This window comes from Oncorhynchus tshawytscha, linkage group LG01, assembly GCF_018296145.1.
Source record: "Oncorhynchus tshawytscha isolate Ot180627B linkage group LG01, Otsh_v2.0, whole genome shotgun sequence".
Classification (NCBI taxonomy): domain Eukaryota; kingdom Metazoa; phylum Chordata; class Actinopteri; order Salmoniformes; family Salmonidae; genus Oncorhynchus; species Oncorhynchus tshawytscha.
The window spans coordinates 52,663,663-52,680,661 of record NC_056429.1 but is presented as its reverse complement, the minus strand read 5'-3'; the positions used below and the strand labels follow the sequence as shown (position 1 = coordinate 52,680,661).

Below are 16,999 nucleotides of genomic sequence, written 5' to 3'. Positions count from 1 at the left end.
TAGTAAAACTGACTATCCTACCGATCCTCAACTTCGGCGATGTCATCTACAAAATGGCTTCCAATACTCTTCTCAGCAAACTGGATGCAGTTTATCACAGTGCCATCCGCTTTGTTACTAAAGCACCTTATACCACCCACCACTGAGACCTGTATGCTCTAGTCGGCTGGCCTTCGCTACAAATTCGTCGCCAGACCCACTGGCTCCAGGTTATCTACAAGTCCATGCTAGGTAAAGCTCCGCCTTATCTCAGTTCACTGGTCACGATGGCAACACCCACCCGTAGCATGAGCTCCAGCAGGTGTATCTCACTGATCATCCCTAAAGCCAACACCTAATTTGGCCGCCTTTCCTTCCAGTTCTCTGCTGCCTGCGACTGGAACGAATTGCAAAAATCATTGAAGTTGGAGACTTTTATCTCCCTCACCAACTTTAAACATCTGCTATCTGAGCAGCTAACCGATCGCTGCAGCTGTACATAGTCCATCGGTAAATAGCCCACCCAATTTACCTACCTCATCCCCATACTGTTTTTATTTATTTACTTTTCTGCTCTTTTGCACACCAGTATCTCTACCTGCACATGACCATCTGATCATTTATCACTCCAGTGTTAATCTGTTAAATGGTAATTATTCGCCTATCTCCTAATGCCTTTTGCACACAATGTATATAGACAAAAAAAAAATCTTGACTTGAATTGACTTGTTTATTGTTTACTCCATGTGTAACTCTGTGTTGCTGTCTGTTCACACTGCTTTGCTTTATCTTGGCCAGGTCACAGTTGTTGTAAATGAGAACTTGTTCTCAACTAGCCTACCTGGTTAAATAAAGGTGAAATAAAAAATAAATAAAAAAATACATCCCATAACAATACTTGTCCATTGTCCATAATAGCTTAGCGTTGACTTAATAGTATTCCTTTAATTGGCAACTCAACCGCCTGGTAGAGCATATTTTTTCAACCACATTTTAGTAATAACAATTGTGTCTTATAGGTCAACAACATGTTACAACCTTGTAGTTTCCCATTTTATACACAATTTATACTGAAAATGTGTGATTTTTGAGGTTCAGTTTGCACACGTTCACATCCTGGTTTTCAGCCATCTTTGAATGTGTTCACAAAATATAGGCGACCGACAATGAATACCACATGATCACTTTACTAAATGGCATTGGTTGAGATGATAAAATATGCCAAACAAAAGTCATATGTTTAATTTAAAATTGGTTGTCAAAATTAGCGGTGGTGGCAGTGTTTTGATGCGAGCTTCTAGATGCCAACCTCACCTACACTGGGAAGTGTGTGTGTGTGTGTGTGTGTGTCTGTGTGTCTGTGTGTTTATGTCTGTGCATGTGGGCGCCTGTGTACGTGTGGGGTCATTCGAGGTCACGCAGATTCATAATGGAGCGTTCCAGTGGCAGAGCTCTGTCACGAACATGGCTTTTCTGTCCCAGGGCTGGAGAGTAGCCTGCCAGTCATACACATTCCTGGAAGGGTTTTGCAATAATCCAGTAAGTGAGACTACTCAGCATAGCAACAGGTTGATGCTCACTGAATTCTGTAAGCTAATTTGACATGGTCAGGTAATTCAAGTCTTGGGTTTTAGGAATTAATGTGAATTATCTTGACCAAATCATTTTTGAAGTCACGCTAAAGTCATTCTTATTTGAAGGGTTTCCCGTATAAAGTTGAATCCATCTGGATTCAGCATGTGTCTTTCCATTGGTAGAAATGGGAAATGGGATTTTGAATTCCATAAGCTAAAGTTCCTTAAAGAAGTCATGTACTAGAGTCTTTTAGAGCTAGTACAGATCTCTGTTAACTCATGAATAGTCCAGGTCTCCCAGATAGTGTCAAATGCTACTGGCATTACAAGTCGGTGTCTGTCTGTATGCATTCATCAAGTTTCTATGTGAACTTCTGGAACTGTGGCAGTGTTGAAAAGTCTACTTCAAAACAGTGAGGAATGCTCTCTGGAGTCATTAGTAAAAGCCTTTAACCTGGCTTGAACAGAGAATTATCCCCCCCTGCTCTGAACTGAAGATGAAGACACAAAACAGTAGGAGAAAATGTACCACTGCTTATCATGCACACTCTTTGTTGTAATGACTGAGAATGAGCTGCTGTTGACTGTGAGCATACAGTAGTAAGGACACGTTCATGCCTACTAGCGTATGGAGATTAATGTACCTGCACACTCGCCGTGGTCTGCCTTCCTTCGGTGTTCCTTACATTACTAACAAAGCTCCAGGGCTTCTTCCATTCACAAGCATTTTTTGGATTACAGATTATTATGCACAAATGCCAGTACTACCATGGGGGGAAGGTGCGCAAATGGGTTCTTCAGGGTTCTTCCACCCTCCATCCCTGGCGAAATAATAGTCTCCCTATGCCGCTAAATGCCTAACAAGAGCAATCAGTGGAACTGCATATTGGAAACTGATCTGAGCTCAGATGAGCAGAGTCAAGCGTGTAGAGGGAGAGGAGTGAGTTGAAGATTGCTGATGATGGAACGTTTCAAGTGTTCTGACCCCTGTTGGGATCAACGTAAACCAACTAAGAACATGTCAGGGTTTTTTTCCCCTCCCTTTTCATTACATTTCTTTTTTTTTTGGAGGCCTTTCAATCGGGCTGCTTCACTTCTGCATACCACAGCTTACGCTACTCAGGAGGTATTGACGATCTGAACTGGCAGACCACAGAGGCAGGATAATCAGGCAAGAACCGTTAGGTATCCACTCAGGAGAGAGAGAGAGACGCTAAATGATTTCATTTCTTCTTTCTCTGTTATTTTCTTATTCCCAGGATGTTAGAGAACTCACTGCTCAGTGCTGAAGTAAAGGAGGGAGAGATTCTGCCTCCCACCATTCAGAAGCTGATGAAAGGATACAACAAGTACCTCAGGCCTTTCTTTGACAGTAAGGGAAACTGCTCAAGGGAGCTCTGTGTGTGTGTGTGTTTGTTTGTCTCTCTGTGTGATTGTGTGCCTTACCATATTCCCATATTCATTTCAAGATAACCATGTTTTGACAAGGCTATGCATTAAATGTCCCTGAGCCTTTACCTGCCAGATGGAAGCAATCTCATTCCACATGAATAGCACAGTATGTGCATGATGAACATTTGCTCATTCTAAATACAACTAAATGCATGCTGCCAACACATGAACACACCTGGTGATTTTAGTCATAGGGGTAGGCAGTTAATATCAAGAGTAAGCAGCTGACAAATGATGCCATTTTCTTAGCAGTCACCAATCTCATGCATACTCAGTGTGACTAATATGGATGCTGTACGGTGGTCAACATTTCCATGCGTAGGCCTACTCAGTGTGACTTCCTAATATGGATGCCACACAGCGTAACCCTGTAAGGACAGTGCCATGACGTATTGTGGCCTTTGATCCTCTGCACTGTTTGTAGTTCTCACAAATCCCTTGACATTGTCTCCGTCTCGGAGAATCCCTCTAAATGTGATTGTTTTGTTTGCCTGCTGTTTGATGAATAATCAATGAGACTGAACCAAATCAGAGAAAATGTAATTCACAGAGATCAGTGCACTGCTGATCCCCATGATCCAGGAGGGCAGCTCGGCACGCATACACACACACACACACACACACACACACACACACACACACACACACACACACACACACACACACACACACACACACACACACACACACACACACACACACACACACACACACACACACACACACACACACACACACACACACACACATGCACAGAGTCCCCAGTGTAGGTGAACTTGGTATGCGCACACGATTATTTGGATTCCCATTAGCTGTTACAATCGCACCAGCTTCTGTTCCTGGGGTCCAGGAGTACCCACGCATGCCTACATACAGAGCTACACACATGCACAACGGTTAGGTGACCTTGTTCTTGGCAAGCAAACGCAGAAATACTAGAACATTGTTATACAAGAGGGGAAGAGGGGATAATTCCCACATAATTCCCATCAGTTGTCACTGATGTCGAGTATTGAGGACTAAGTTTCCCAAACATGCTCTTTTTTGTTTTGAGGCGTTTTGAATAACACTCCTTTCATTATACTGCTTTATGATTCCTCATGGGGCTCTGAATCCTATCTTTCTCTTGCAGTTTTTTTCTCTCTCTCTCTCTCTCTCTCTCTCTCTCTCCCTCTCTCTCTCTCTCTCTCTCTCTCTCTCTCTCTCTCTCTCTCTCCCCTCTCTCCCTCTCTCTCTCTCCCCTCTCTCTCCCCTCCTGCTATCCCTCTCTAATTAAATATGCTTTATTGACATGAAAGTACAGCTCTTACATATTTTGCTCTCTCTCTCTCTCGCTTTCTGTCTGCTTCTCCCTCTCTCTCTCCCCTCCTGCCCTTTCTCTGTGTGTCTGTCTCATCTCTGTAGATGGGCCAGTGACTGTGGGCATGAGTTTGGACGTTGCCAGTATTGACACCATATCAGAGATCAACATGGTGGGACAACTTCCTGTGTCATTTATGACGCATTGTACATTGTGATACGGGGTGAAAGTAGATTTAATTTCCTCCCGGTACGGGACTTACTATGAATATTTTTATGGGCCTAATCATATAATTACATATAATCTCTATTAATTCAATGGGATTTGTAATTTCAAAAATTATTTCCTTTTGTTGTGGCATGACCAATCCTAATGGTGTCATCTGATTGTCAAATAAATCACTTCAAAAGGACTCCTTTACTAGGCCATCCACATATTTTCATCCTCCAAACAGTAGTGAATGGAAAGAGACATCTCTAACACAAAACACCAACAAGTCTAATGACTCTCATTAGGCCAGAATTTGTGATATTAAAATACATTACATTCCAGTATGTCATGTTATGCCATCTGCGGTTAGACATGAAGATGCACTGTAATTGCAGTACAACCGTGCAATGCTGACCTTTGACATTGCTCTGTAGGACTACACGGCCACCATCTTCCTGCGTCAGCGCTGGACAGACGAGCGCCTGGTGTTTGAGGGGAACAAAAGCCTGAGTCTGGACGGCAGGCTTGTGGAGCTGCTCTGGGTACCAGACACCTTCATCGTAGACTCCAAGAAGTCCTTCCTCCATGACATCACTGTGGAGAACAGGCTGATCAGGATCTTCCCCAATGGAACAGTGCTCTACGCCCTGAGGTGAGTCATCTGGAGAAACACACACACACAGGCATGCACGAATGCACAAATCCATGCATGCACACACATGGACCCCCCCACACACACACACACACACACACACACAGACACACAGGGATCCATCAATGCAAAGAGCCTTGGCCTACACTGAACAAAAATATAAATGCAACATGCAACAATTTCAAATATTTTACTGAGTTACAGTTCATATAAGGAAATCAGTCAATTGAAATAATTAAATGAGTCTCTAATCTATGGATTTCACATGACTGGGAATACAGATATGCATCTGTTGGTAACATATACCTTTAAAAAAAAGGTAGGGGTGTGGATCAGAAACCAGTCAGTATCTGGTGTGATCACCATTTGCCTCATGCAGCGCAACACATCTACTTCGCCTGTGGCCTGTGGAATGTTGTCCCACTCCTCTTCAATGGATGCGAAAAGTTGGATATTGGCAGGAACTGGAACACGCTGTCGTACAAGTTGGTCCAGAGCATCCCAAACATGCTCAATGGGTGACATGTCTGGTGAGTATGCAGGCCAAGGAAGAACTGAGACCTTTTCAGCCTCCAGGAATTGTGTACAGATCCTTTCGACATGGGGCCGTGCATTATCATGCTGAAACATGAGGTAATGGCAGCAGATTGATGGCACTGCAATCGGTCTCAGGATCTTGTCACGGTATCTTTCTGCATTCAAATTACCATCAATAAAATGCAATAGAGTTGAGTAGTACTTTAAAGTATTTTTACTTAAGTACTTTACACCACTGCCCACCGGCCCCATGGGGCACTCTGTTCACAACAATGACATCAGCAAACCGGAAGGTAGCCTAGGCAGGTAGCCTAGTGGTTATAGCATTTGGACCAGTAAGCGAAAGGTTGCTAGATGGAATCCCTGAGCTGACAAGGTAAAAATCTGTCGTTCTGCCCCTGAACAAGGCAGTTAACCCACTGTTCCTAGGCCATCATTGTAAATAAGAATTTGTTCTTAACTGACTTGCCTAGTTAAATAAAAAAACGCTCCCCCACATGGCCATCTGCCCGGTAGAGTGAGCATTTGCCCACTGAAGTCGGTTATGACGCCGATTTGCAATCAGGTCAAGACTATATTGAGGACGACGAGCACACAGATGAGCTTCCCTGCGATGGTTTCTGACAGTTTGTGCAGAAATGCTTCAGTTGTGCAAACCCAGAATTTCATCAGCTGTCGGGTGACTGGTCACAGACGATCCCCCAGGTGAAGAAGCCTGATGTGGAGGTCCTGGGCTGCCGGCGTGGTTACACGTGGTCAGAGGTTGTGAGGCCGGTTGGACGTACTACCAAATTCTCTAAAACGATGTTGGAGGTTGCTTATGGTAGATAAATTAATTATTGGTAAAAGAGAAATGCTCACTAACAGGGATGTAAACAAATCTGTGTATAACATTTTTAAGCCTTTTTGTGCATATGGAAAACTTTGGGATCGTTTATTTCAGCTCATGAAACATGGGACCAACACGTTACATGTTGTGTTTATATTTTTATTCAGTGTAGATACTGTAAGTCCCTGCAGGATCACTAAATCAAATATTGCTCAGTGTGCTCAATTAGAATTAGTAATTGGATTATCTAAAGCAGTGATTGAACAGTGCAAAGGGTTTATTTGAGGATTGAGGAGAGGGACACAAACAGCATTAGTGCCTTCAGAGGTACGTCAGAGGGAATACATGGGAAAACACTGAGTTGGTTCTGCTAGGGGGAAAGAAACCTCTGTTAACCTTTTTCTCTCATATCTCCAGGATCACCACCACTGTGGCCTGCAACATGGATCTGACCAAATATCCCATGGACAAGCAAACCTGCACTCTGCAACTGGAGAGCTGTAAGAGTTCTAATTCTAATTTATTCAACTCCTATAGTGCTTCTCACCACAGAAGGAATCACAAAGCGCTTGAAAAGCAAAACTAACAACAATCAAAGAAAACAGCTATATGATAGAGTAGGACTGGACTGCGAGTTTCAGCTGGATTATTTCAAGCCTTCAACAGAGGGAGCAACAGTCAAGGGGGAACCACATGGCTTGAGCAGAGTGAGGAGGTCAAAGATGGAAAGATGAGCAAGGCAGGCAGCACAGTTCATCTTCCATTCAAGCCATCTCACCGGCACCTCCCCGCCCCCGGCCGCCTGACTGCGACTTCTCTGTTGTCGTTGACTCTCTGGTCTTGTAAAAATAGACAAGATCTTTATTTTTGAGCTCTCCATTCACTTAAGATAATAATGACAGCCTGCTCATAACTTCGGAGGAACCCTCCTGAGCTTGAAATCGTCACTGCCAGCTCATCTTGCATTGCAGTCAAGGAGTAAGTAGAAACAACAACAAAAAATTGTCTGGTGAATTTGAATCGAATCAAACACACTAGCTAGCTAGCCATCTAGCTGGTAGAGCTGGACGCCCGGCCAAACTGAGCAATTGGGGGAAAGGGGCCTTGGTCAGGGAGGTGACCAAGAACCCGATGGTCACTCTGACAGAGTTCTAGAGTTCCTCTGTGGAGATGGGAGATACTTCCAGAAGGACAACCATCTCTGCAGCACTCCACCAATCAGGCCTTTATGGTAGAGTGGCCAGATGTAAGCCACTCCTCAGTAAAATGCACATGACAGCCCTCTTGGAGTTTGCCAAAAGGCACCTAAAGACTCTGACCATGAGAAACAAGATTCTCTGGTCTGATGAAACCAAGATTGAACTAATTATTGGTCTGAATGTCAAGCATTACGTCTGGAGGAAACCTAGCACCATCCCTACTGTGAAGCATGGTGTTGGCAGCATCATGCTCTGGGGATGTTTTTCAGCGGCAGGGACTGCGAGCCTAGTCAGTATCGAGGCAAAGATGAACGGCGCAAAGTACAGAGAAATCCTTGATGAAAACCTGCTACAGAGAGCCCAGGACCTCAGACTGGGGCAAAGGTTCACCTTCCAACAGGACAACAACCCTAAGCACACAGCCAAAACAATGCGGGAGTGGCTTTGGGACAAGTCTCTGAATGTCCCTGAGTAGTCCAACCAGAGCTTGAGATGATCTGCAGAGAAGAATGGGAGAAACTCCCCAAATACAGGTGTGCCAAGCTTGTAGCTTGAGGCTGTAATCGCTGCCAAAGGTGCTTCAACAAAGTACTGAGTAAAGGGTCTGAATACTTATGTAAATGTGATATTTCAGTTTTTTTTTTTATACATTTGCTAAAATTTCTAAAAACCAGTTTTTGCTTCGTCATTATGGATTATTGTGTGTATATTTAATTTAATCCATTTTAGAATAAGGCTGTAATGTAACAAAATGTGGGAAAAATCAAGGGGTCTGAGTACTTTTAGAATGCAGAAGGGAGTTGTGCTTCAAATACAGCAGTTCTGCAACATCTTTAATTGAGCCTCTCATTCTCCTTAATTGCCGGCCTCAACACGTTACTGAAAGAGATGAACGGTATATTTTAAGCTCTGGACAGTCAATTCAGATTCAGAGTGTTTAGTAGTCACATGTACAGGGTTGCAGGTGTGATCGCAGGGTACAGTGAAAATATTAGCTTCTGAGCTCCAACATGCAGGACTAAGTTCAATAAAATAATGGAAAATGGTCATAAAAAACAACTATAGAAATAAAAAAAATAGCACTATATATTGTATTCAGCAGCCTGATGGTCTGAGGGTAGAAACTATTGGCCAGACTTCCAGTTTTTGCCATGATGCTCCTGTACTGCCTGCGTCTCAGAGATTGAAGGAGCGGTGGCTTGAGTGCCTGATGGCCTTCCTGTGACACCTGGTGTTGTAGGTGTCCTGTAGAGCAGGCAGTGTGCACCCAATGGGGCGTTCGGCTGCACGTATCACCCTCTGAAGCGCCATACGGTTTGCGGCGGTGGAGTTGCCGTACCATGCTGTGATGCAGCCCGACAGTATTCTCTCCAAGTCCACAATCAGCTCCTTTGTTTTACTGACGTTGAGGGAGAGTTTGTTTACCTGGCACCACGCCGTCAGAGTGCCTACCTCCTCCCTGTAGGCTGTCTCGTCATTGTTGGTTATCAGGCCTACTACTGTTGTGTTGTCAGCAAACTTGATGATGGAGTTGGAACTGTGTGAGGCCACGCAGTCGTGGATATGCCTGGGAATACAGGAGGGGATTGTTGGCAGATGCAATCATTTTTTTGAGGACAACAGTTTTTGAGGGCTTGAACAAAAAAAGTGTTTTGTGATTTCGTTCATATTGGGGAACCGGTGTTCAAGTTGTGTGGTTGCAATATCAACAGACCCTTATCTCTGGTATATCTTTGCATGCATCATTCACGACTAAGTTTAAATTGCGTGCGGTGCAATGGACATAGGCTATAATGCACAATGTCTCAGGAAAGACTGCCTGGGTTGGCAATACTCAGTAGCCTATAGAAAACAGTAAGGCCAGGAGACCTAAAACTACAGGCAGTGATGACAACATTTGCACACAAAGAAAGAGGACTTCAGGAGACCAGGGGAGTTCCTCAAGTTGGATTTAATTTGATTTAGTTGACTAGCCGGACAAAATAGTGTCTGAATTTATTTATTTATTTGAAGTTTATAACTAGCAGCTAAATACGGTATGTTGCTCGTTATTACTGCATTACTGCATTGTCGGAACTAGAAGCACAAGCATTTCGCTACACTCGCATTAACATCTGCTAACCATGTGTATGTGGACAAATAAAATTTGATTTGATTTGATTTGAGCTATAGATAGTACAATGCATAATGAAACAATCCCTAGTAAGCTAGAGTTTTGAGGGTGGACTGCCGTTATTATTTGACATTAATAGACTGGTTTTACACACAGCAACTTTCTATCCAAGCTGGGAGAGAGCATGGGGACGGCTCATGTCATGCAGGTTCAGGTAGCCTATACAGGACAGATGTTTATTAGCTGATTAGTATGCTGTTGCATCAAACATTTATTTTACAATCTGCGATGCTTGAATTTCCAACTTGAATTACTGAACAGGTAATTACATTATTGCCACATGCCAGCAGTCTAAAAATGGCAGCATTGCAACACCATGTATAGATTTATGAAATGTTGAGACATGGACTGTGTGTGTGCCATTCAGAGGGTGAATGAGCAAGAGAAAATATAGAATTGCCTTAGAACGGGGTATGGTAGTAGATGCCAAGCGCACCTGTTTATGTCAAGAACGATTCATGGATTCATGAGGCATGCAGCCACATAGACATGACTAAATTTCAGCACCATGGACAGAGGTTGGTTTGTGTGTGGCTGTCTGGCTAACACATTCTGCGTTACATAACTGTGTTACGCCAGTGCAAGTTGTGCTAAGCTATAGCTATATCACATGCCAACAACGAACTCAGTCAGAGGGAGCTACTGTTCCACTGATCCCACTCAATACACGTAGAGGTTAACTCAAGTCAAGTAAATTATTTTCCTCTTTACATTACTACCAGGCTAAACATATACTGTGCATCCCAGACTCCCAGAGCCTTGGTTCAGCAGCACGCTGAAAAGCGCCAGACTGTGAGCTTTCATTATTCTTAATGTGCTGCCAAAAATGGAACATCGCTCCCCGCTCCTCTTCACTCCCCAGGCTGCACTCCACTTCCAACAGGGAAGTTTAAAGACAAAAGATGACACTGTTTAGATAGAGATGACGGTGACAAATGCAGTGGCTACCGACAGCAGAAAAGGCCTGGAGTGGGAAGATGTTCCCAGCCATGTTTGATTGTTGCTTAACGATGAGACCACACTCACCACCGTGGAGGATGCTGTACTGATTCGGTTTTGAAGATTTAAAAAAAGTCTCTGTGGAGCCATTTTAAAGATGCCCCCATCTCATTGTCCCAGTGAGTAGGATATTTTAAGAGGCAAAAGCTTTCACTTCACCAGGCTGCAGGGTAGTGCACTTTTCAGGCTTCAGAGCACCTCGAGATCCTTATGTCCTAATGTAACCGTTCACGCTCTGCTGCACAGGACTGCGGCGCCGGCGCATGCTTCAAACCCTTATTTGCACATTGCCCTGACCCGGCAGTCATGAAAATAACGAGTTCGGTCGGGTAAAAAGGGCAAACAATAACAGCACTGAAGAAGTTACAACAAGAGATCCTGAGCCTCAGCAGCTTCAAAGGCTCTGTTGCTTTTCGTCAGGCTGCTCTGCATACTACGTCAAACACACTTTCAATCATGTATGCCTTCCTGGATTTTCATACGTGTTAGGGGAGATGGTGAGACGGGAGTGTAAGAGCCATGAGATCATGGGAGATCATTCTCATTTGTCCCTCTCCTCTCCCGCCCCCCTGACTCGCAAAAGGGGTCGAGGACTGTGTCAATTCGTTAGTAAGCAAACGGAAGTGTCCTCCCCATCCCGATAGCCATCCTACCTAAGAAGAGTTTGGAAATCTGCCACACACCATTTCAATCAGCTTTTGTTTTGCCAAGGGGAGAAAAACATGGCACAGGTTTGAAAACAATATGGTACTTTTTGTTTTAGCAATAAATGTCTTGCACTACTAGCTTCATTTGTTTTGAGCACTTTACACATTTCTTTTGGGACCCACCGCTGTAAACGCCATTTGCCTAATGATGCGCAAGTGTAGGAGGATTTTCAAGCAAGTGCATTTCCATGTTCACTCTCTTCGCCGACGCTCCACGGTTAACTTTGACCTTTTTCAGGAGGAGGCGAGAGAGAACTGAAGAGAGAAGATGCAGGACTTGAGCAAATCTAATTGATAAAAGGCCAATCAATGAGTGTTTGATCTAATGAAGCAACAGGAGATGGGGATCCTCTGTGTCCCAGGATAATTTCTGGGACACAGAAATTTCTCCTCCTCCTGTCAGTCGCCTCGTAGGGCTTCTTATGCCACATCGTCCTCTGCAGGTCAATTACTGAACTACGTCTCATAATGAATCTCCAAAGGCATGATCTACGTGAGGTTAGAAAACTGTTTCGGAGCAGACCTGGGTTCAAATACTATTTGAACTCTTTCAAATCCTTTGAACATTTGCTTAACCCCACCAGATGTGCCAGGTAGGCAGGCTACGCATTTTTCGGGACTTTTCATTTGGTTCCATTTCAACAGGCAAGCTCAGTCAAGCACATTTGAAGTACTATAAATGATTTCAGATATTATTTGAACCCCAGGTCAGTTTCGGTGCTGTACCCAGATTATCAGGAAGAAAAACTGCCAGTACTTTATAGCTTGTGGCTTTATACAGTAAACAGCTTGCTCATAAATTCAATATACGTTGTTTTACAGTGTCACTGTGAGGTCTTCTAAATCCCATGTAAACTGCTCTGTAGGATTATGTAAGGTACTGACATAATATAAGACCTGAAATATGTATGAATCAACTGCTGTCGTTGCCTTCTTGCCCTCTTTTTTCCCCTTCTCTCTCCCTCTCTTGAAGTAAGGCTGCATTTGCATTAGCATTTCCTATTCACTCCTGCCGGATGTCACAGTGCTTCACGAATGAGCAATGGAGGGCTGTTGCTACTGTATGCTACTATTATTGAATAAAATGTTTAAATTTTTTAAAGTTTGCCTGTGGCTGTCACACACTTACAGCTCAGTAGCCAGCTAACCTTTATTCATTGTTTTATGGATGACCGATTGTGTTTCTATTAGATGTATAAGAAATAGTACACTGGTATGTGTGATGAAGTGTTACTGCAAAACATGTAGTCGCTTAGTCTAATAGACCCCCATTAACTATCTCTCTCTCAATATATATATATATATATATATATATATATTTACAGGGGGCTACAACACCAACGATGTGATGTTCTACTGGACCAGAGGGAACGAGTCGGTCAGTGGTTTGGACACGCTGCGTCTGGCCCAGTACACAGTAGAGGACCACTACACCTCTGCGTCTGAGGCCATCTATGAAACAGGTTCGACTTTCAACTCCTACTGTACCTCTAACATTATCCTTTCGTTATCCTTTCACAACTATTTTGGGCAACTGTTTAGATTTGGTCTCTTGTGACAGTTGTTAGCCATGTTCATCTTTTAAAGGGAAGGTTCACCCACGTTACAAAATGACACATTTAGTGTCCTCACCCTGTAAGCAGTCTATGGGCAAGGTATGACCGTAATCCATGCTTTGGTTTCATTTCCTTGACAGTGTTTCCATTTGCAAACGTTTTAGCATTTGTGGCACAAATCCCGTTCAAGTCATGGTACCGATATTACAATTTTTCACCGCATCATCCAAATCATCCGAAAGTATCAGAAATGTATTGTGAAGTTGAAACAAAGTCACTTATAGATGATTTGAACATGATGCGCAACAAAAATGCTAATATCTGTAACTACCTTGTCCATAGACTTCATACAGGGTAAGAAAACCAATATGTCATTTTGTAAATTGGGTGAACTATCCCTTTAAATTGATAGTTGGTAGTAAAGGAACCCTTGGGTTTTATTAGCACACTCATTCTAATGTCTCTCTGCTGTCTCTCTCTCTCTCTCACAGGCCACTACCCCAAGCTGATCTTCCACTTTGAGCTGAAGAGAAGCATCCTGTACTTCATCCTAGAGACGTATGTTCCCTCTAGCCTGCTAGTGGTCCTGTCCTGGGTGTCCTTCTGGATCAGCCAGTCTTCCGTCCCTGCAAGGGTCTGCATCGGTAAACCACAGTTCCTTAAACCAGGAAGCACACTCACCAATCAGATCCATGCCTTTCCCACCCTATCACACTCTCCTCCATGCAAACCTGCTGATCGGAAGCTATTTGGCTGTCTGAAAACGTGTAGAATGCTGGCGGTTAGAGAAAGCAGGATGTTCCACAAGTATATCATACTCCTGGTAGCCTACCTTTATATTACTGTAGTATAGAGTACACATCTCGCCTGGTGTATTAAGGCCAGGCAACTCAACTCAAGCTGAATCCTATTGGTAGTTCATCATTAAACTCTATAACTTTGTCATTTGTTGTTGTTTGTGAATTGAAAGGAAAACTGGCGATCTTGACGCTTTCAAATATTAAATGACTCATCCACCCATTGTGCCGTGGTTTGTGACAGGAGTGACCACGGTTCTGACCATGACCACGTTGATGATGGGTGCCAGGACGTCCCTGCCCAACGCCAACTGTTTCATCAAGGCCATCGATGTGTACCTGGGCATCTGCTTCAGCTTCATCTTCGGAGCCCTGATCGAGTACGCGGTGGCCCACTTCTGCACCCTCAACCACCCCGACGCCAACATTGTCATGGTGAGGCCTTCGGCGTTTGTTATCAACAGTGGTGCGGTTATCATTGTCACGTTCATCATCATTGTTATTGTCGCTGTAATCATCATTAGCATCGTCATTGCCGTCGTTTTTATGATCTTGATCGTCATCATCAGCATCATTATTATCATCATCATCATTGTCATCATCCTCATCATTATCAGAATCGTCATCAACTTTGTAATTTCTTGTCTTCTGCGATGTCGCACACACTATTAATGTAAGTATCACGTCCTTTTTTTTTCATTTCAGTCAATAGCATCAGTTGTTTGGTGCTTTAATATGTATCATCACACATCTCACTGTGCCCCCCTCTCTCTCCCCCTCCCCTCCAGTACGGTCACCAGATGGGAGGCTTTGACGAGGAGATGAACGGCATGGTCACTACCATCGCCGCTGAAAACAATAGGGCCAAGAGGCGTAAGGAGAAAGCTGCTGCAGTCTCAGCGCCCATGGCAGAGCTGGAACTGGGCCCCTCCAGCCCCACTGGCAGCGAGCCCAAGCCCGAGTCTCCTGAGGAGCCCCCCAATCGCTGCCTCACTGTCCTGGTCCTCCTCCGCAAGTTCCTGCGCAAAGCTGCAAACTGTTGCCATGTGGAGAATCCCCACTTAATAGACAACTACTCCAGGATGACCTTCCCCCTCTCCTTTGTATTCATCAACCTCCTCTACTGGACATACTACCTGTACTTGTAACACACAGGAGTGTGTGTTTCGGTATGTGCATGTGTGTGTGTGTGTGTGTGTGTGTGTGTGTGTGTGTGGGTGTCTGAATCTGTGTGTTTCTGTTTGTAAGTGGGATTCGTTCATACTGTATGTGTTTTTTCTCAAACAATACCCATGTTTACATTTACGGTCATGAGTGAGGCGTAGTGTACAGTAGACCACCATCTACAGTACAACATCCTGAGGAGAATTACATGTCCATGCCTCGTTTATTATACCTGATTCAGCTCATTACTGCTCTCATAATTGATGAATTTCCAGTAAGTTCTGTCCATGATGGCCTGCTGAATAGATGATCTATGGCTGGTGTGGAGCAGAGGAGTGAGTGGCTGGATGCGCTGTGTAATATTTATGAATGAGCTGCGAAGGGAAGCATCCAGAGTACCTCTGGGTTAGGTTGGGTCCACACTTAAGCTCCGAATGGCAATATATACAGTATATATATTGAGAGAGGGAATGAGAGAGACAGAGAGAGAGAGAGAGAGAGAGAGAGAGAGAGAGAGAGAGGGAACACTAAAATAACACATCCTAGATCTGAATGAATTAAATATTCTTATTAAATACTTTTTTCCTTACATAGTTGAATGTGCTGACATCAAAATCACACAAAATTATCAATGGAAATCAAATTTATCAACCCATGGAGGGTCTGGATTTGGAGTCATACTCAAAATTAAAGTGGAAAACCACACTACAGGCTGATCCATCTTTGATGTAATGTCCTTAAAACAAGTCAAAATTAGGCTCAGTAGTGTGTGTGGACTCCATGTGCCTGTATGACCTCCCTACAACGCCTGGGCATGCTCCTGATGAGGTGGCGGATGGTCTCCTGAGGGATCTCCTCCCAGACCTGGACTAAAGCATCCGCCAACTCCTGGACAGTCTGTGGTGCAACGTGGCGTTTGTGGATGGAGCGAGACATGATGTCCCAGATGTGCTCAATTGGATTCAGGTCTGGGGAACAGGCAGGCCAGTCCATAGCATCAATGCCTTCCTCTTGCAGGAACTGCTGACACACTCCAGCCACATGAGGTCTAGCATTGTCTTGCATTAGGAGGAACCCAGGGCCAACCGCACCAGCATATGGTCTCACAAGGGGTCTGAGGATCTCATCTCGGTACCTAATGCCTGTCAAGCTACCTCTGGCGAGCACATGGAGGGCTGTGCGGCCCCCCAAAGAAATGCCACCTCACACCATGACTGACCCACCACCAAACCGGTCATGCTGGAGGATGTTGAAGGCAGCATAACGTTCTCCACGGTGTCTCCAGACTCTGTCACGTCTGTCACATGTGCTCAGTGTGAACCTGTTTTCATCTGTGAAGAGCACAGGGCGCCAGTGGCGAATTTGCCAATCTTGGTGTTCTCTGGCAAATGCCAAACGTCCTGCACGGTGTTGGGCTGTAAGCACAACCCCCACGTGTGGACGTCAGGCCCTCATGCCACCCTCATGGAGTCTGTTTCTGACCGTTTGAGCAGACACATGCACATTTGTGGCCTGCTGGAGGTCATTTTGCAGGGCTCTGGCAGTGCTCCTCCTGCTCCTCCTTGCACAAAGGTGGAGGTAGCGGTCCTTCTGCTTGGTTGTTGCCCTCCTACGGCCTCCTCCATGTCTCCTGATGTACTTGCCTGTCTTGCCTGGTAGTGCCTCCATGCTCTGGACACTACGCTGACAGACACAGCAAACCTTCTAGCCACAGCTAGCATTGATGTGCCATCCTGGATGAGCTGCACTACCTGAGCCACTTGTGTGGGTTGTAGACTCTGTCTCATGCTACCACTAGAGTGAAAGCACCGCCAGCATTCAAAAGTGACCAAAACATCAGCCAGGAAGCATAGGAACTGAGAAGTGGTCTG

General features: G+C 44.5%; 1 protein-coding gene across 1 annotated transcript in view; it reads left to right on the top strand.

Moving 5' to 3' along the window:
- Nucleotides 1–15,635, top strand: part of LOC112250270 (gamma-aminobutyric acid receptor subunit pi-like) — a 93,140-nt gene extending 77,505 nt beyond the window's left edge. The window contains exons 3-10 of the mRNA XM_024420325.1: nt 2,813–2,925; nt 4,410–4,477; nt 4,950–5,167; nt 6,951–7,033; nt 12,937–13,074; nt 13,659–13,811; nt 14,209–14,399; nt 14,753–15,635. Coding sequence (XP_024276093.1) covers nt 2,813–2,925; nt 4,410–4,477; nt 4,950–5,167; nt 6,951–7,033; nt 12,937–13,074; nt 13,659–13,811; nt 14,209–14,399; nt 14,753–15,112 — 1,324 coding nt within the window. The 3' untranslated portion in view covers nt 15,113–15,635. The remainder of the gene's footprint in view (nt 1–2,812; nt 2,926–4,409; nt 4,478–4,949; nt 5,168–6,950; nt 7,034–12,936; nt 13,075–13,658; nt 13,812–14,208; nt 14,400–14,752) is intronic.
- Nucleotides 15,636–16,999: the final 1,364 nt, after the last annotated feature.